This window comes from Coloeus monedula, assembly GCF_965178545.1.
Source record: "Coloeus monedula genome assembly, chromosome: 7".
In the NCBI taxonomy this organism is placed as follows: domain Eukaryota; kingdom Metazoa; phylum Chordata; class Aves; order Passeriformes; family Corvidae; genus Coloeus; species Coloeus monedula.
Genome location: NC_138787.1, coordinates 2775966 through 2796723, shown reverse-complemented (window position 1 = coordinate 2796723; position 20758 = coordinate 2775966). Strand labels below are relative to the sequence as shown.

The following is a 20758-nucleotide window of genomic DNA, read 5'->3' as shown; positions in this document are numbered from 1 at the left end:
CAAGGTGGGGAAATGACAGATGCTGTCTGCACCACGGGGCAGAGCCGAGGAGGTTGGCAGTGCTAGGAAGGGATGCTCCACTGCCTGAAGCACAAACACACCAGGAGAAAGCAGGAACTGCAAACAAGCCCTTTTCCTACAGGGCTTTTTAAAAGCAGTATTTAATGCAGACAAGGCTAACCTGGTCTTGTAACGCAGCCAGCTTGCTCTTGTCTGTATGAGCAGCAGGGGACTACACAAACAGGATCTAAGAAGAGAGTCAGGACACTGCCCAGCAAGAAGCTGGAACCTAAAAGCTTAAATCCATATCTAGACTCTTGAAAAAATACCTGCACAGAAACTGTGTTTACCCAACCACCATCTTTCAATGCTGAGTGCCTCCAGAGCCCAGGTTTAGATTCTTTAAACAAAAGTGACCTCTTTTCCAGAAACACAGGCACCAACAACTAATAATTTCAGTCTAAGCCAAACTGCTCAGCACCTTTGGAAAAATACTTCTGCCCTTTTAGATCCCAGCACCTGGATTGAGATGTTTCAGGAAGTCAATTAGAATTAAGTGACCGCCCCAAGGCCCTGCTTGAATGGGGAAGGAAAAAACACAGCGGTAAGTCAGGAGTTCCCATCTCCAACTCTGAACATCCTTCAGTCACACCCCAAAAGGCGGAAGAGTCTGTGGAAAGAAAAGGAAGTGTGGAGATTTATGACAAGGGAGGCATTACAAACATCACAGTGCTCTCTTTAGGCAACTGGTCTCCAAGCTAAGGGGAAGACAAGAAACTGTATGGCTGGGCAGTGCTTCTACATGCAAGGAGATCAATGTGTATGACTGTTCCAGCAAATGTGGGGTTAATTAATACAATCCATACCCCCTTCAGCTTTATTTTAGTGGAACAGAGGGTTATATGGCAGTCTGCTCCCTGGCACAACAGCATGAAACAAAACAAAGGTCATGCCAAAGCCAGAGACCTGATGAGGCATTTTGCTAATCACTGCAGATGAGCACAGACAAAAATCTGATGTGTAGAGAAAGGAGGACAATGAAGCAATGTAAAGGAACACAAGCAGTGGGGCTGCTCCACCACAGGCAAGTGGTGAAGGAGAGCCTGAAGTCTGATGTGTGCTTGTCTGTGTGCAGAATAGGCTGAACCCTGGGGGTGGATTATGACTTGCATAAATACCCATGACATCCAAATGAATGGAGTGGCCTGTGCAGCTGAGCCATCATCCCAACTCCCTGTAATTAGCATGGGAACCTATTAATTTTTCCACATTACTGGGAAAAGAGATGAGTACAGCTCCCTCCAACTACGAGGCAAATTCCTAATAAAGTACAGCATATTTTCAGAGTTTTCTCACCTCCAGGTGAGATACCTTCTAAGGCATCAGAGGTCTCTGTTCAGGGGCTCATACTGATTTTTCCAGCCAATTGTGGAGCTGTTCAAATCCTAGCTACCCATCACAGTAAGACTGAATGAGATGTAGCTCAGAGAGAGCTCCTATCCTGGGCCTTCCTTCTCCCAGGAGCACTGGAGCCAAGAATGAGAGCAGGGTATCTGTTCCTACGTAGTGTTGTGCCACACAGCTCTGGCTCTAAGCTAGACCCAAACAGCTGTGCTGCTACTGGCCAGCAGCCTACTGCCCAATTCTGATGATATTCCCCCAGAATATTGGCTGCAAAGAGCAGCCTTGTGGAGGACTCTGCTGCTGAGTCTCTGACAGACATCTCTGAGTGGATGCAATGCCCCCTTGCAGGCATCTCCACAACGCTGGGGAAATCTGGGTGGAAATTCTGGGCAGAGCTGAAGGGTAGAAAGTGCTTCACTGCGAATCCACCAGATTCCCTGGCAGAATGTGGTGGATTTAAGACCAGACCCGAGAGCACAGCTTCTGTCCGTGAAGAAGAACTGTCTGTGAATGAGGCATGGGTTGCACAGCCCAGCTGTCCCTGGGAGTGCCGCAGGAGAGTACACCCGGGGTCTAACAGAGTGAGGCTTGTCCCACACCTTCCCCACAGCCCAGCTGAGCAGGGTTTCTGAGCGAGTGGAGGACTGGCCACACCCAGCAGAGCTCCGACCGGGAATACTGATGAGGTCGAACTGACAGCAGGGGAGAGGAGGCCAGCAGGAGAGGAAGAAAGCGGGCGGGGAGGGTGTGACAGGGTGTGACAGGGCTCGTTAAAGCAAGGAGCGTAATTGGGCTCCTCTGCAGACTGAGTGGGCTGAGCCCTGAGGGACAGATTGTATCTCGTACACAATTCCCATACCTTGCTAAAACCTGTAGGATAGAAAGGGACTTCTGTCCCTACTGTAGAAAAAGGTGATACAGGCACAAAAGTCTGGATGATACCATCAAACCCAGGGGCTTTCACCTGCAGGCTTCTAGTCCAGAGCTTCCTGTTCCACACATACACATCCCAATGCCTCCTAGTAAAGACCAAGGCTGAAATAAAAAGGTCAGAAGTCACAACTGCAATGTGAATAGTAAATTGTGCAGGGATTTTGTTTGTAAGACTCTGGGATCATCACAGAAACTGGGTATGCAGTGAAATCTCTTTTTCATTTCTCCTGACAACAATCTCTGCTGACCTGGAAACACATCATCAAACAGAATCCCTGAATAAAGAAGAGATACGGGGTTTTTTTACCTCTTAGATACAAGATGCTTTAGTTGTGAAGAAAATTATTTATCAGATTTCAGCTCCCTGTTTTCCTCAGCTCTTAGTTCTCCTATGAGCATCTCTTGAGTGGTGACATTTATTTGGCATGTCATTTCCCTCTGAAGCTCAGCCTGGCACAAGCTCCCTTTGCATTAAGTGCTACACAATGTAATTCAGCACAAGCAACTTGCTCCTGCAGGAAACCCTTGCCATTTGTTCACTCTTGACTGATATTTGCCAGGTAATTTCTCCACATAATCCTCCATCTACTGAATGTGTATTAGCTGCCCTTCAGAAGAAATTACTGTCTCGAATTGGAGCTGTTTTAATTGGAAAAAAAAAAAAAAAAGATTTCATGATATTTCTGTGGCCCTGAATACAAGAGATAAGCTTATGGAGTGGGATTTTCTGTGGGGTTATCTCTAAGGCTCCAAACCTCAGCATCTGCGTAGCTTATTCCATCTCTGTGCCATTGATTCTGTGCTTCCTGACTTTTGTCTACCTGCAATAATCTCTTGACAGCAGAACTGGAAACAGCTTCTTGTCACTACTTAACGATTCTGTCTTAAGGCAGGCACTGGAACTCAGCATAAGGTGAATTTTATGAATAAAATGAATAAAATTCCCTCCTGTAATAGTCTTCCTAGATGTGTCCACCCCTGCTTGCTTTTCTGTCAAAAAGGAAAGTTCCCAAGTGATTTATCTTTTGCTTGTCAAGCAAAAAGTTTGATACATTTTTTCCAGTTGTCACAAAAAAAAAAAAAAAAAAGAAAGAAAAAAAGAAAAAGTAATTGTCAAACAACTGTTCTTATTTAACTAGAACAGCAGCAGAAACTGCATGTTTGATGCTCTGGTTAACAGCCTTCTCTATCCCCTCGGGATTCTTAGATGGTCTCTGAACATCTGGATCACAAGAATACACCAAACCCATTATTTTCCAGCAAAAAAGCCTCTCTTGCAATAGAGAGTTCCTACCATCCACTTCTAAGAGAGACAGATGCCTACTCACATACTTACTGAGAATTGTACTAAAATAAAATTAATCTGCAGAAGGAAAGGGAACTCATCCAAAGATACTGCCCCATCTTCCCCTTTCCTGCAAAGCACAAGTGATGGAGCTACTTGAAGTTCCTAAGATTATTCCTGTTAATTCATTAAGGCAGAGATGTGATCATCCAGAGGAAAAATGCTCCAAATAAATACAGATTCAAACTAATAACTGTGACAAATAAAAGAATAAATATTTCCCCATCCAGATGGCTTTCCTGACATCCAACTTATGGGATTTATTGGGCACAGGAAGTACATAACTGCTGGGGCAACGTGGGAGGTTTGCCATTTCCACACTTGGCAAAATCCAGGGTTTTCACAAAGTACAACGTGTCCTGTCTTGCCTGCTCCAACTGGTTCAAGGGAATTTGGGAGAACCTGGAATATACAACATGCCTAAAGAGGTCTTTTGCTGATGGCAGATGGGCTTGGGACTAAAAAATGATCCCAACACATCAAGAATGTCCTTTTCCATTACAGAACTCCTACAATACTTTCAGGAAGTACTTGCTTTGGCTCTCCATCCCTGCCTACAGAAGGAGACACACAAAGCTTCACTGGGATTAGGCTGTAAACTCTCTGTAACATGGGCTATCCTAACTGCATGTCTGATATTGGCCACTGTGTGCTCCTTTCTCACACCTCACAGAGGATCGAAGAGTTTCTAATCAGAGAATCACACCTGTCACTCACCAGGGTGAACATTCCTGGTGGTCAGATGCAGATCCCTCCCAACCACGTCTGACACATGGGATATAAACACTGGGAGCGAGCTGCTTGTCTCCTCCACTGCCAGACACTGTCTCCTCTCCTCCTGCCTCAGTCTCCCTGCCCCAAACACAAAACCCCAGCATTGCCCATGCTAGGTCCATGACAGCCTGATGTGGGTCATCCATGGCAGTGCCTCTGCTATCAGCCAGGTGTTGAAAATCTTCAAGGTCCCTTCTAAGCCAAACCATTCTACAGCTCTATGATTTGATTCAACTCAAAACTAACACTGTGAAAGGTAAAAAAGCTCCCACTGGATAAACTCCTTGCTCTGCTTTACTCTGTAACTTCATGAACAAATGTGCCCAGGGCTGGAACATGCTTCTGATGGTGGCAAGGACTCACTAATCAGCAGAAGTGCTGTAGCGCACATCCAAGTGCATCCCTGCTCTGAGATGGGCACTTCCTGACCCAAGGAGCAAGGCCTGCAAGCAAGAACCAGCTTGTGCAAACTCTTCACCCATTTGACCCCCAACAGCTACTGACCAACCCAAAGAGCTGCTACTTTTATTACAAGGGCTCACCTACACCATCAGGTCACAGGAGCCAAGCAAGTTACTGCTCTTCTGCTGAGCCTTAGCAGCAAGATCCTTTAATGTGCACATTTTGCCTGTGGCATTCATGTTGACCAGTCTCATGTTTCTACCTCACCTCCATAATCACACTTGCAGCCTCTGCCCTCACTCATTTTACTGAGCAAGATCTCCCCCAGCTACCCTCTTCTCCCTCCATTTATCCTGGAAATTTATATTGCTGTCTACGCAGCAGTATCCGAATAAATCTCGATGACACAGTTCTTTAAAGTTGTTTTCTAATTATAAAGCTAATTTGAAAAAAAAAAATCACGAGCAAAAACAACCTCAGAAGAACACACACATTTTATTTACAGCATGATGCATCCCAGGAAATCTCCACTGGAAACTACATGGAGCCAAATTTGTAAAAGTAACAAAACACATCAAATGAACACATCAGTCACTGAAATGAGAACTAAACCCCACAGACATAAAACCAAAACCAGTTACTTACAGTTTTGCTGTGGTTCTGGAGGGAATTTGAGACGGATAATGGCCAAGATTATGAAAACAACCACAGGCCAGGAAATTAAAACAAACGACCATACCTATAAAACAGCAATGAAAATATATCGGTTACGTTTGTCACACTGATGTGTCCCAGAGCCTGTCTGGAATGTACAAGTGGTGCCCTAAATGAGTTATAAGGTGCATTGTAAATCACACCTGTCTTGGTATGCATACAATTAAAATCCAAGCTTTATCTATTCAGGAAGAAAAACTACCGAAGATGTTAAGAGCAAATAACAAGGCTGGAAACAGCACAAGGTTTCAGTCTGGCTGATAATTATGGGGGACAGTGTTTACCCAGCTTTAAGACACTGCTATGTCACAGTAAAGGCACGCTGAGAAGCACCAACCGGAAGACTGAGCAGCTGCAGTGTGAAAGGTTGGTTTCACTTTCAGTGAGATTATGGGTTAATAGAACTTTGTTTGAATTATACCCCAAAATTAAAGTGTTTGACAAGCCTACAGCATTTTTTCCCCCAAAATTTCGCTGTTCTTCACAAACAGTTGGGCCTCGTGGTAGAGCTGGAAGGAAGGATTTTCCCAGTGGTCATTTACAAGATGGTAAAGGAAGGGGTTTATGGAATTGTGCAGCCAGCCTACAGAAGGCACACAGGAACACCCATCATCAAGATAAGATCCTTTATAAGAACTTCTGACCCCAGCAGCCCAAATCCCTGTCACCTTTCCATCTCCAGACTGTAGCAGTCCATACAGGTGAGCTGAGATGAATCCCAGAATGGTTTTGGTTAAAGGGACCTTAAAGCTGATTCAGTTCCACCCCCCTGCCATGGGCAGGGACACCTTCCACTATCCCAGGGTGCTCCAAGCCGTGTCCAACCTGGCCTTGGACACTGCCAGGGATGGGGCAGCCACAGCTTCTCTGAGCACCCTGTGCCAGGGCCTCTCCACTCTCACAGAGAAAGATTTTTTCCTAATATCTAATCTAAGATGGAAGAGAAATGATGTAGAATTGGTCTAGCGTGTTGAAAAACACATGAACATGTAGAGAACTCTTTTCTCTGACACGAGGATTGCCCCTTTCAGTGGACAAGAAATAAAAAAACACAGTCTGCTAATCATCTAGTATGGTAAACCAATCTAGGGAGGAGGCCCAAAATCTTAAAATACAAACCTTGGAGTTCTGTGAGCTAGGAAATCACAATTATTCAAATAATCCCCTGCTTTTGCATTAGCTGGCTAGCTTGCTCCCATGCCTACTAGATTAAGAGTTTTCCATCCATCAGTAGTTAAGCTCAAACTACTCTGTGCTACAAAATTGTTGTTCTATCTTAGTGCCAATTTTTGTAACTGCAAAGATGTCTTTCTTCAAAATAATCCCATTTTTCATTGTTGTGTTGCTATTTTTTTCAGATCAGCACATATTACCCAAAACTGTTTTTCCAAAGTAATTCCAAGCCCATAACCGTGGTTTCAGTTCCTGTAACACTCACTGGAACATAAAGCCAAACAGGCAGACAAACAAATCCTGGAGAGCAATTCAGCTTAAAGACGGTTGTTCTACAGCAGCTCTGTCCCTATCATCCCTGATGAGGTGACACAGACTTGAAAGTAGGAGCAAATTCATGCCCCAAAATAGGCAAGTGACAGACATCAAACCACGAGGCACCTCCCCACACACCGCTTCACAGGGTGCTCCTATAATTTCAGCATTCAGCAACATTTTAGCTCTGACAGACAGTACCCTTCCTGCTTTTTATGTATACACTGCCAATTTGTAACAAGATCCATCACTGACACTGACATATTTTAGTAATTTTTTATATCAGATGCTTTCCCTATAATCAGTCCCCAAACACGCAGTTTAACTGTGATTAATTCACATGCAAATGGTATTATTAATGTGTCCTCCTTGTTTAGCACCACACAGGCTAAAGTAAAATTATGGGGTAACAGCACAGAAACTGATATTAGTCAGAAGCTGCCTAAAGGAAGGGCCAGACATCTGTCACATTCCTGGGACAATAAATGAATACTGATTGTTCCTACTCAGGAAAATCGTTGTCCCTCCCCATTTTGAGCTAAAATGGTGCTTATACTCCTCACTTTCCAGATATCTCTTCCCTTGGTATCTCTGTCCTTTGACTTAATTGGGTTTAATAGTAGCTGGGCACATCAGTTGCAACATCACAGTATTCTCACTGTCCCAGGCATTTCTAGTGAACAAAAACAAGACAACCACCCTGGCCAAACTGCTTGCAGGTGGAACATGTTGACTCGAATGGAACCACAACCAACCTGGCTCTTGGGACATTAAGAACTGTGATGTAGGTTGCATAATCCCTTAGCTGCTGGATTATTTCACTGCTAAAAGTTGATTTAATCTCTCAGAGCTTCCTTAGGATCTCTGGGTGAGTGCACATTTTCTCTCCCTCTCCTGCCTCTGTTTAAATAATGAAGTGCAGCATGCAAGAGGCACCAATATCTCCAGTTCCCTTTGGCACTCAGGCCCAACTTTGCTCCCAAAAAGATCTGAGTTTACCTCCTCACACCCTCTCCAGTCTGAGCAATCTCCCTAATTTGGAGCAAGAGAAGGAAATTAAGGAGGGTTGCAAGGCATGCATGCCATAAAATAGTCAGCAGTGGCCAGATTTTTATTTTAATTGACATTTCAGTTCTACAGAGTTGATATTTCAACTCCACAGGAAGCCAGAATTACAGCAAGTCAGACTGTGGTCAGAAGCACAGGTAGGGCTTAGTTGGCATTTACTCTGGGTACACAAGAGCTAAGAGGGACCCAAGCCTTCTGCTTTTAACAAGGCTGTTACAATTTCTCTTGAGAAATTAGAGGTAATTTATTGGGATTCTTCTGCATCTCAGGAAGAGTGTATTTTGCAGCAGTGAAGAAGGCTCCTAAGGTGAACAGCATATCCACAGCTCCAGTGGAGCACCAGGAGGAGTCAGAGGCACTCAGCACCTCTCTGAATCAGGCCCCAAACCAAGAGATAGGGCAGGGTGAGCTGGAACAGACCTTGCAGAAGCACACAGTCATACAAGGCCTTTCACTTCATCCTCACATCATGCCCTCCATGGACATTTCTCTTTGGTCAGCATTTCCTGTGCCTGCCAAGGCATCCATTCCACCAAGGCAAGTTTAAACCCCACCATGTTTGGGTTACCAGAGCACAGGTTATGGTACAGCTCCCTGAACTGCCCAGGCTTCTGCTGAAAATACCACACGCAGCTGTACCAAAACTGGTCTGGGACAAAACAACTCTGCCTGGCCCTGCAATGCCTCCCAAAGAAACATTTGCCTCCCTGCTGCTGCTGCTGCAGCTCAGATCACTCTCTGGACATTGCTGGCAATGCTTTGTCTTTTGGACAGAAAGACCATTGGGGTGTTTTATTTGCAGCACACTGGACTGCACTGGAAATCTGTCCTACCTGCATCTCTCAGAGCTACTTTTTTCTTTATCCATCCTTTACAAATGGCTCTGTGTAAGGACAGCCCCCATCACCCCCAAATCCCGGGTGCTCCTCAGAGGCTGTACACCAACCACAGGGTCTGCTCACACAGCAGCAGGTACAGAACTGCAGCCTTAACTCAGGGCTGCCCACGAGTCTGTGCATGGTTTTGTTTGCACAGACATTGTCCCGAGGGAACAAGAGCAGCATCCATGGTACTCCATCTGGACTCCTGAGCCCTCATGCATGAGCTCCAACACAAGATCCACCTTCACTTCCATGCCATTCCCCTCCTTCCTTCTGCCTCTACCACCACCCTCCCATTCTAACAGCACGACCTCCCTCCCTACAGTGCCCCCCCTCACTCCTCAGCTCCCGGTGTTTCCAGGTTCCCCCTCCTGCACTCCTATGTTCCCACACTCACCGGCTGCCTCTTGACACTCAGCCAGTTCTTCCAGAGCAGGATCCTGAGGTGCTGAGAGAGCGCAGCCATCCTCGGCTGACGCGACTGAAAGTGAGGGGGCTGCGTGTTCCTCCTCCCCGTGCTTAGGAGGCAAAAGTGGAGGCTCTAACCCAAAAGGGCATCCAGTGTCCGATATCCAGGCCTCTGCCTCTTCCCCACAGCATAGCTCTGAAGCAGCTACTCCATCCACTTGTGGCTGCTGTACTCCCAGGAACTGTGGCTCTTGTCCTCACAGCAATAGCTCCTAGCAAATTCAACAGGTTCTTCCTCTCCGGGCGGGCGGGCAGATGCAGCAGCCTGCCTCCACTTGTGTTAATTACAATATCCAGCCTCTCCTGGATGCTCCCTGTCCAAACCCTAACCGATAAAATGGATAGCATTCCAAAAAGATGCTTCTGCTTAAACAAAAGGTGATGCATGCCTCCTCCTCCTCCCCATGATGAAACTCCCTGTCTGCCCACACACCACTTCTGCTGGAGAGGTGTCATCAGCAGCAGACTTAGGCCACTTGCCAGGCCAGTCTGACTTCCCCGAGTTCACAGGGAATAGCTGGGAAGAAAGCATTCACAGCCACAGCATGCATCTTCCTGCCATTGCTGATTTGGAATTAGGGGGGTTTTAATACTTATGAATGTCTCAATTAGACCTACCTGTCCAAGTAAATTAAATGAAAGAGGTGAAAAATATATATATAAGTCAAAATCTCAGGGACTGATCTAACTGCTCAGCTTCCTGCATCTTCCCCTCCCTCCAGGAAATCAGTCCTGGGGTTCTCACTGACTGATTTCTGTGAAACACACCAAATCCACCAAATGATCCACCAAATGAATGGATCAGATTTCACCAGATTTCAGGGCATTAATGTCTTGAACACTCATTATTCAACTAATCATTGAATTCCCCAAGTTAGTGATACCTAAAAAGAACAGCCAGAGATGAGAGGAAAGAGAAAAGGCAGGTACGGAGGGAAACAGTGACAGCACAGGGAACTGCTCACTGCACGAAAGGACCAGCACAAATCTGAAATATGGACTTGTCTAATGGGCTCTGGTCAGCTGGAAGAGCTCTGGTCCCCCTCAGGTGTCTGGTAACACCGAGATCGTCCTCGAAGCACTTGGCAAACAATGGAAGACACCACTGTACTCAACAAATTCCACAAAGGACATCCAAAAATATTCCTGTACATGACATTTCTTTCGGCCACAAAACAGCTTCATACCTCAAAAATGAAAACCATCTTGAAGGAGTCCTTGCCAAACTCCACCCAGGGACAGAAGAGGAGCAGAGGAGTTTTGATCCAAGGGTTGCTGAAAGCACCAAGAGGAAAGGAGGAAGAGAGAGATGTGGTACTTGGTGAAGAGAAACAGCTTCTCTGGATTGGTGAGGAAGCACTGGAAAGGTGGGAATGGCAACAGATCCAGAGCAGTCCTTGCCCCACATACCTTCAATCTAAATAGATTGGACATTCCAATGGTGGGAGTGAAGCTGGAGCTAAAATTAACCTAAAAGGCTTCCCTAGTACAGTTTTGATAGCAATGGGAAGAAACCTAAATGTCTAACCTACCAGCTCTACATTCCCTTATTTTTTTTTCTCTACTAAATACCCTTAGGAGGGAGAGGGATTTCATTTGGGTCTGTGAGTTGAGAACAAGCAGTGCTCCTTGGGACACGGTTCTGGTTCAACTCCACATAGGAGGCACAGCCGGATTCACTGCATTTGGTCCAAACACGATTTGCAAACTTCATTCACTTCCTCTCTGGGGCTGAAAAAAGAAATCCAAATATAGATAATTCTGCTCTGAGGGGGTAAGAGAGAAGAAATTTATAATTTCACCATTCACTGCCTTGCCAAGGCCTTCTAAAGCAAGTGTCTGATTGCTTCTTTTTGGTATTCAGTCAAACAACTGTTTCAAAGAGCACTATGATTTGGATAATAATTTTCCCAAGCAAATGCACATCCTTACTTCCTTTGTGAACTGAGTCAACAAACATTCCCCTTGGGAAGTACCCAAAGGATAATTTGTTCGAGATCACCACTGTAAAATCAGAATAACCCAATGTCAGTTGGCTCTCAGAGCACCTGCATTCAACTCCCCAAACACCACAGCATTCCCGTTCCAGAAGACAAGATGAGGACTTTATTAAACCATTATACTCTTCTGCTTTTTAATTCCTTTACTTGGTAATTCCTGCAGATGGCACAGGAGGCTGTGGACAAAGTGACCAGAGCAGGAACATGTCCCAGTGTGCCAATGTGCAAATAGCCCGAGGAGCAAAGGAGGGAAAGGCCAAATTCTTCCCTCTCCTAATACATCCTCAGTTGGTTTATTCCTCTGGTTGAACAGCTAGGGCTCTTCTGGGCTGAAGGGCAAACCCACTGAGGGTGGTTCAGATCACTGAGAAGAAAAGCAGCATCTGTTTCTGTGCCCATGGAGCTGAGGAAACTCTCAGGGGAGCTCTGCTCTGTGATTTTACCCAATGCAAATGATTAGAGCCATGATTCATCCCCTGTACTGCAGCGGTGGCTGCGGCTCACATCACCCTGCAGGGGCTGCATCTTACAGGGCAGAAAGACTCTCCCCACACAGCCAGAATTCACAAACAGACCTTTCCTTGGGATGCTCTTTCAAGTAGCAGGAGGAGTTTTTATTTCAGTAGCAATGAGTGCACTTGTGCTTCCCAAGTGTGCCCAGTTACCTATGAGAAATGAAAACGGAGGCAAGTGATACAAGACAGAAGAAATCCATGAGTGAATGACCTGCAAGAGTACTGGAAACATTCTTGCAGGAGGACATGTCAGGTCCTGACGTGTCAGGGCTGGCAGCTGTGAGTGCCACAGGCAGAAACAAGGGAGGGATCCATGAGTGGAGAAGATTGCTGTGGAGGAGGTGCTGCACAGGATCAGTCAGGGAGCTGAGGGCTCTCTCCAGCCCTAACACAGCGGGGGGATGAGAAGAAATGGCCACACTTACTGTTCATGTCTCACTGGTTTCTTGGCCAAAGTGGCAGGTCCCCACAGCAGCACCATAAAATGCAGCTGACTGCTCATGAACACTCCTGGCTTGGCTGTGAAATACAAGGGGAGCTGGAGCAAGCCTGACAGGGCAGAGTATTTACCCCCCTGAAGTCAGTGCCCGTCACTGTTCCTGGAAGCGTTCAAGAAACGTGTGGATGTGGCATTTGGGGATGTGTTTTTGTGGTGAACATGGTGGTGCTGCATTGATGGTTGGACTTGATGATCTTTGAGATCTTTCCCAACCTTAACAATTCCATGGGTCTAACATCACATGCCCTTGCAGCACCAAGGAAGGTACAATTTAAAAGTCTGCAGCCAGCTTAAAGCCCTGCCTCCCTCAGGTAGAGCAGCAGTTGCCTGAGGACTTGACAGCATTAGACAACACAGTGCACAGCCCTGGATGATGCTGCAATCGCAGACAAATTCAAACACCACTTGAGTGTTGTAATGGTAGAAATGGGGAAATGGTAAAAAAAGGCTTTTGTTGAGCAGCCCACAGCATTCTCCAGGAGAGGCTGCACATACTCCCTGGGAATTGCTCCTAATTCCTTCCAAGGGCATGACAGGAGCCTGGAAATGCAAATTCCTACACATTTCCGGGGTGCCTAATTTCAGGCACTTGACCAAGACACAAGGTTTTGAGAAAGATGCTCACTCAACATTTTTTTAAAAATTCAGAGCACTCAGAAGAACTAAAATGGGCAGCACTATTTTTAGTCAGTATGAAACTGCAGGTGATGTGGCACCACCACGGTCCCATTCTGCCACCAAATGCATTTCCATTACTCATTGGTGATTTTTTTCCCCATATTAAAATGCATTTGCAAAGCAGCCCCTCCTGGAAGCAGTTTTTCCTCAAGTGGCTTGTCACTGTCATCAATACAAGGATTGCATCACACAGGGCCTGCTCCAAAGAGTTCAAGAAGAACTGTGCAGCTGATTTTTGGCTCAAAGTTCTTGGATATTACCTCCTTATTCCTGCAAAGCAACCTTGTTTCCAGGAACAAGCCCCCAGACCAAGTAGAGTTTTGGGATACTCTAATATCAGCGCAGTTAAGCATGAAAATAAATTTTATTTTAGTCCAAGTCCAAGCATCCTGCAAATGAATTAGAGGCATGACAAGCTGAAACATCTGGGACAGGATTTGCAGAAGAGCTCATCATTGGGGTTTTTCCTCTTACGTCAACAATGCTCTGCTGGAGCAGATTTAGGAAAGGGCAGGGAAATGCAACTTTTGGTTTTAAAGCCATGGTGCCTCTGTTCAGAAGTGCCCTGTTCCCAGCCAGTCTTTCACCCTACTCCTTTGCTCCCAAGGTCACCTTCAGCCACATCTGGTCCTAGCAAACCTACAGGTGCATGAATCACTTCCCACCATGCCCAGCACTGAGGGCTGGATTTCTGAGGCTCCCACATGCTCACCTACCTTGCCACAGGGTTGCTTGCAGGCTTCACACTCCCCCTTTTCCAGTGGTTACAAACTCCTGTGATCCCATCGACACGCAACGCTGGATCAGGATTAAAAGTTAGTCAGAGAAGACTTGTGGCCACAAAACGAGCAGTGAAAGGCAGCTGCTGCTGGTAGATCCTGGCAGGCACCAATAACCCCAGTTCAGTCTCTGCCTGCTACGGCAGAAGGTCACCAGTAGAGCCACCCCCCACTCTGTTCCACCTTCCTGCTCGTCAAATAAGCCCAGCAAGGTACAGTTCTTGAGAGAATGCACTGAAGCCGCTAACCTGGGGTCTGTTGTGCTCACACAGTTACGGGTGGTGCCTGCTTAACTAAAACCCTTTCTCAAAAGCCTTATTCTTGGGGCCAGGGCCCAACTCCCAATCTACACAAACCCACTGAATCCCAAGGCTGGAGCAAGCGGGTGATATGGGAGGTTCATTAGGATGTCCTTTAACCCTTCCTTCAGATCATTAGCAGTGTTAAACCCAGATCTGATGCCAACAAGAGATGGCTATTAGCCTCCAAATCCTGACATTTCTCATTTATCATTCTTTGTGCTTTCAGCTGGTTTCCAATCTGCCAGCAATGCTCCTGTCCCATCACGTGAGCCTGGACAGCTGACAGATGGACTAATTAGGGATCACACTATTCATGGCAAGACTGATACCAAGGTCAAAACAAGGTCACTGTGAAAAATAGATTTGACTTTGAGAAGAACAATTGGTATTTTTAAGGCTGGGCACAACTTGTGCTTTCCAAACCAAAGTGTCAGCAAAGCTGCCCAAAAAAGCTCCAACAAAACAGCTTCCAAGCTGAGAGGCCTAAGAACAGTCTGTAAGGATAAGGAAACAGCAGAGGCAGGATGTGCTTGGGACAACAGCTGTATCATGGGTGGGCTGCTCTGTAGGCAATGGAAACACATTTTCTGAAAGATTAAAATTGTGTCGAATTAAAAATTAACTGTATTTGCACATCAAACGAAGTTAAATCCTCAGTCTTGGGGATTTAATAAAGGTTTTTTTCTATGTTCCATAATGCAGTGGTTTGACCCAATACACATAATCATGCAAAAACCAGGAAAAACCATAATTTTTTATTATATTATGGGATAATAAAACACCTACTTATAGGTCTGCTCAGATTTAGTAACTGAGTCGTGAGCAGTGTTTGTTCCCCCCATAGCTGGGGTGCATTCACATGTTCCTTCTCACATGGACTTTCTACAACAAGCACAAGACTCCCAGTCCAGGCACTTCTCATATTTTTTCTCTTCTACCTGGTTGCATATTTCAATGAAGTATCTACAGGGCTGATCATTTCTGTGGGATTTATCCATCAACAGGCTTGGGAGCTATGGGGAAGGGTAGACAAGCAACCCCACAATCTCAATTTCTAGAAGCAAACAGCAATCTGAGAGCACAGTCTAAGGACAAAGAGCCACTACACTCCTGCTGAATAGGTTTCTAGGGTGACTATCCATCACCAAGTCACCTGGGTGTTGTTACAAAATCAGCTAATTAAAACCACACCCTGAGATCTAAACGAGCATAGGGAGTGCTGATGAGTAATGACAAGTTACACAAGGCCTGTCAGCCTCCTGGAGCTGGGAACTTGCTTGCTGTAGAGAAAAATATGTGTTGTAATAATCCCTCACGAGCAGCACAGTGATGGAGGAGCACTGACAGGAGCACAGAGGGGCTTGCTTACCTACAGAGTATTTCTGTAGATATTTCTGAGAGCTCCTTCATTCCTACCAAAGGAAAGGTTAAAGATCTCTTTTCCCTCTTCAGGTCATTGATAAAAGGCAGCTGTCCCAAAAGAGGGTTTGATTCTCTGACTCACACGGAGGAGATGGGCAATCTTCACTGAAGGGCAAGGGAGGGTGGCTCTGCAATCAGCCTGGGAGAGAGTGCTCACCCCTCCTTTCCCTAATGACTCCCTTCCCGGGAGGAATCAGCCTGGTCCTTCAGGAACTGCAGTGCACAGAAGGGCTCATTATAAGGCATGCCCTGAGTTTATGGCCATTTCAAAACCCGTGTGTGCCTGAGCACAAGGCACACAGGCTGATCCTTGGAGAGCCAGGGAGCAGGCGTGGGACACGTGCTGGGAGAGGCAGCTCCTTGGGAGGTGCTGTAGGATGTGCTGGAAGATGTGCTGCCACCCACCTGGGCCCCACCTGCACACGCCGAGTTTGCAGCTCCCCTCTCCCTGCCACCTGCATCCCTCACTGGTGCTTCCAAGATGTGTCCTCACCTCAGGAGGTGCCCTGTGAGATGCACATCCCTGGATGTCCAAGCAGACAGACCCCACTCTAGATTTACACCTCAGAGAGCTGACTTCTGCTGCAGTTTCATTTTTCAAACAGAAATGACAGCAGGATGAAGTCTTGTGTTGATATTGGGACTTTGCCATCACGTGGAAGTTATCTTGGGCATGGAACAGAGAAAAAGGAGAAACTGAACTCCAGTACTACTGGATAGATTTGCACAGCAAGTCCAGCAGCTTCTCGATAGGCACAGATGGTCAATCACACCCAAACCAAGCCATGCTTGGTGGGCATAGAATGATGCACCATGCAGGACCTCCTCAGCAGGTCAGACAGGTTGTGTTTGTGCCGGTCCCACTACGTGTGTGCTGTAAAGCTGAAAGGCAAGTTGTCTACAGACACAGCTCCAGGACCTCTGGATGTCTGGCAGGCCTGGCAGACCCCTCTGACTATCAGCAAGGTAGATTGCTCCCTGTGTTCTGAACTCCTTGGTCTGAAGTCCAAGACATCCCAAATATCTTGCTGGGTTTTGCAGCTTCTGGCCAGTATTCCCCTCATTGCCAATCTGGATGTCTGAAAATCTCCAAAAAGTGACCTTATTTGTTACCTCTTGGTTTCTTTTCCTTGCCCCCCAAAAACTTCTGTCTGGAAAAACTTTCACATTATAAAAACCCATTATAAAATACCCCCCAAACCCATCCCAAAGGATGAATGTCCTTTTGGATGCCATTACAACTACCACAATCAGAAGTGTAAGCAGCAGGACCAGTGATAAGAGAGGAGCACAGGACAGACACTGTGCCTGTGTGTGAAGATTAACACCTTTGGGCAGGAAGTTACAGTCTGTCTACAAAGGGCCCTGCAGAGATTTATTATTTATGGGTAGTATCATTATTTAGAGTCCAAAGGTCTGCCCATTTCCTCCAGCTTGTTTCAACAAAGATCAAAGAAAGATTCACCGGTGTCTTCCTCTGCATTGCCAGAAGGTAGTAGTAACAATAGTAATTGTGGCTCTTTACAGTCAAAATGCTTACAAAAAACCTTTTCTAATTATTTAATAATGAGGCACTTGGTGATGCACTGGAAGCAACATTCACTGCCTCCAAGAAAACAGAAGTAGCATCAGATGTCTGCTTGAGGAAAAAATGCCATGGAAGAGGGTGCCCTCTGCAGATATTAATCCATGTGACCCTGGGAAGGAGCTAACTGATGCCTGGCTTTCCAAAACTAATTCCAAGACAGACTGTGATAGATATATACCTATATCTCACTAGAAATGGGTGAACAAGGCTTAGTTTGTGCCATCCTGACAATTGAAAGACAACATTAAGACTACTGAGGGCAAATGGGATTGTGTATTTATCTGGGATATAACTTCTTCCTGGAAGTTAAACCAGAGGATAAATGTGGAGGTAATATCCAGTGTCAGGCAGAGGGCACAGCAAGGCATGAACCTTCTCACCAGTGCAGGCTGTTTGACTTGTATGAAGGGACCTGAAGTGCACAAATAACCTAACAGGTAATAGCAGAAATCAGCAAACAACAGATAATTGTCTCCCATTGGGAACATTTTTCCTCTCAGCCCAAGAACAGCAAACTGGGGACTCCATGATACCTAGACATGGTCTTCATTTGACTAATCCAGCTATTGTAGAATCAACATTTTATGTCCTGCATTTACATGAAGCAAAGTGGGCACAGATTCATTTGGAAAAAGGGTGGGCTAACAATGGGACAAAATACTGCAAGCAATTCTGTGCTGCAGGACTATTTTCAGATTGCTTTGGGCACAAAGGCTGCCCAGGAGCTCATCACTTGGAGGCAGGCAGGAGCCTCAGGGCCCCATTAATGTAAAACACTTCGTTCCTGCACCACTGGTATTTATGGAATCTCCCCCAGTCCCATATGTTAATGCCATTTGGGTGCAATTGGATATTTTGTGACAGTGAAGTTATCTTAAATTCCATGGGAAAGCTGATGAAAACCGTGATTTAAAACATCCTTATCAAGCACTGGTTAAACAGTGGGTTTGGGAAGGGAGAGAGATTCTGGAAGAAAAACTGTCATGCATGGAAGAAGGTGGAATAACTCACATATACACACACATAGCTACACACTGTGGTGGGAGAGCACAGGGATTTTCAGCATCACCTTGCCCCGAGTCTTGACGAGTGCCTATTTTTGTTTTGATTTTTAAAGGCATACAGAGCTGTGGCTGTGATGCTTGGAGTTCACTGTGAGCTGAGCTGGAACGGTGTGTCAGCTAACTGATGCCTTTTCCTGGTCTTAAAATCAAGAGTCAAACACGGTTAGAAGGGAGAAAAGGCTTTTACCTCTGTATTTATTTATAAGGATCCTTAGCTGCACCACGCCCAGGTGGAATGGGCCAGAATGCGCCCCACAATGCACACACACGATCCATCGGGTATAACATTATAGATCTTACTAATTAGCAGATCTATCAAAGATTCCCCAATGAGAGGCTCAAGTGAGCCCCCTCCCCAAGGAACCTTCCCCCTGGATGGTCCTATCTTAGTTTACAAAATGTGTTCTGGAGAGGATATTGGTGTCTGGGGTTTCTAAGATGTTTAGTCTCCTAGCTTAACAAAATAAGTCTAAGAATGTAGGCTAAAACCCACTAAGAATACAAAAAGCTATAAAAAGCTATATAAAAGGGGTATGAAAGAAAAGGCAAAAAATCATCATGGCATCATAACCATGGACAGACTTCCATATTTCCTCAGTTCTCCTTGGAGTACAAGCAGGGCAAACTCAAATCTGCCTGCAAAATCCCTGGAAGAAACCATCTTCAAATTTATAGCCCTTACATAAGCCGAAGTTTAAATAACCCACTTCTACAATCATTTCTACACGTGTTTAAGTCCACAGACAACTGAAAAGTGGAACAGCTCCCCACAAACGGGAAGTACAGCCTGTGGAAAAAATCCCTGCAGGTTTGGGGCACCAGGCTGTGGGAGCCAGAGGCCTCTCCTGGATGGCAGGAAGGCTCCTGGCACACTGCAGGTGCAATGCAAAGCACCACCAAAGTCAAAGCTTAATATAAATATTGGTTAGAACTATTTCACTATTCAGATCTCAGGAAAGCTGGGGAGTCAAACATCTCCTTTTTTACAGGAGAAAATGGGAAAACCCCACACTGCCTTTTTCCTGGACTGGATGCTGGGAACTTCCAGACAAGGGCCTGTATCATGCATTGGCTTTGAGCCCTTTTTTTTTCTCAATTTCTAGAATCACAGAATCACAAAATGGCCTGGGTTGGAAGGGATCTTACAGTCATCTCATTCTAAGCCCCTGCCAAGGGCAGGGACCCCTTCCCCTAGACCAGGCTGCTCAGAGGATGCACAAGCAGCATCTCTTGCAGTAATTTTTTTCCACAGGCAACAATCAACAGCTCTCATCTCAATTGCAAATGCAGCTTGGTTCAAGTTTCAAAAAGCTCTGATGTTCTGTGTGTCTGTGGGTGTGCACAATTTACTGTGGCTGCAGCACTGCATTTGTAGGACTACATGTAGTTTTTTCTTTTTTAATCTCCAAGGCAGTTATCTCTGACAGTGAGTGTGTCACAGGACACTTCTTGCAGGGATTGCACAAATAAGCCTCCAGCCTCTTGCCTTAACAAGCTACGCGACCCAGCGATGTTGAGCATGACACTCCTTGTGTTTTATTGCTGGCTGCAAAGATTTGTTTTGAGCCTCTTTCAGTGCCAAAGGTCTTTATTGCTAAACAGCCCTTGCTGTTGAGAAATACGTGAATTTAATGTACTCATACTGGAATGCCTGCTTGGAAGGTCGTGGAAATGCAACTTAAAACTGCAATCAGCTCTTCCTTCCCCTCTTTTTTCATTCTGTCTCTGAGTTTTCTCTTTGCTGCTTGTAAACCACTTCCTGAGCTGTTTCCCATGCTGTAGCAGCTCTTAATGAAGCAGGCTGTCACCTCAGTGCTGCTCAGGCACATGAAAGGGATGATCTGGAGGAGGAAGATGCAGTGGCAAGTCTCACAAAAGCAGCATCCTGCTTGTGCTGCTTTGACAAGATGTGAAATAGTTCCACTCATCCCAACCATTTTATTAATAATCAAAATCCATCCACAGAAGAAAGCAGTGCTGGTAACACTTTTCCTTGGCTGTTTGGCAAGATGCCTGTGGGGAGGACATGGAAGAATCTTATGAAGAAGAGCACCAAAGCCCGTCCTGGACTATTTCATATCTGGAAGAGGTCAAGGAAAGTTTCTGGGGACTAGGCTTTGGAGAGGCAATAGAAATCAGACTTTTGAACATTCTGCATCAAAGCTCATCTGTTGCCTCTGTACCTTTCACTAGGAAACAAAAGGCTTCCATGACAGCTACCAGCAGTTACAGGAGTGGAGCTCTCTCACTATACCGGGAGAGAAGTTTTAAGTATGTAAACGTGGCTGTGAATTTTTAAACAAGTCTTGCACCTTTCACGTTGCTTTTCAGCAAGCACTCTCCACTTCCAGCAGGAGCACTGACAGTTTCTTGGGAGCAAATCCTGTGCTGTATTCTGAAAGTACATCTGGAGTTTTATGCTCTCAGGTATTCA

General features: G+C 45.7%; 1 protein-coding gene across 1 annotated transcript in view; it reads right to left on the bottom strand.

The window, feature by feature from the left end:
- Positions 1 to 9475, bottom strand: part of ABCA12 (ATP binding cassette subfamily A member 12) — a gene marked incomplete at its 5' end in the record, with an annotated part of 78518 nt that extends 69043 nt beyond the window's left edge. Inside the window, 2 exons of the mRNA XM_082284953.1 lie at positions 5504 to 5597; positions 9407 to 9475. Of these exons, the coding sequence (XP_082141079.1) occupies positions 5504 to 5597; positions 9407 to 9475 (163 nt within the window). The remainder of the gene's footprint in view (positions 1 to 5503; positions 5598 to 9406) is intronic.
- Between the last annotated feature and the right edge of the window lie 11283 nt (positions 9476 to 20758).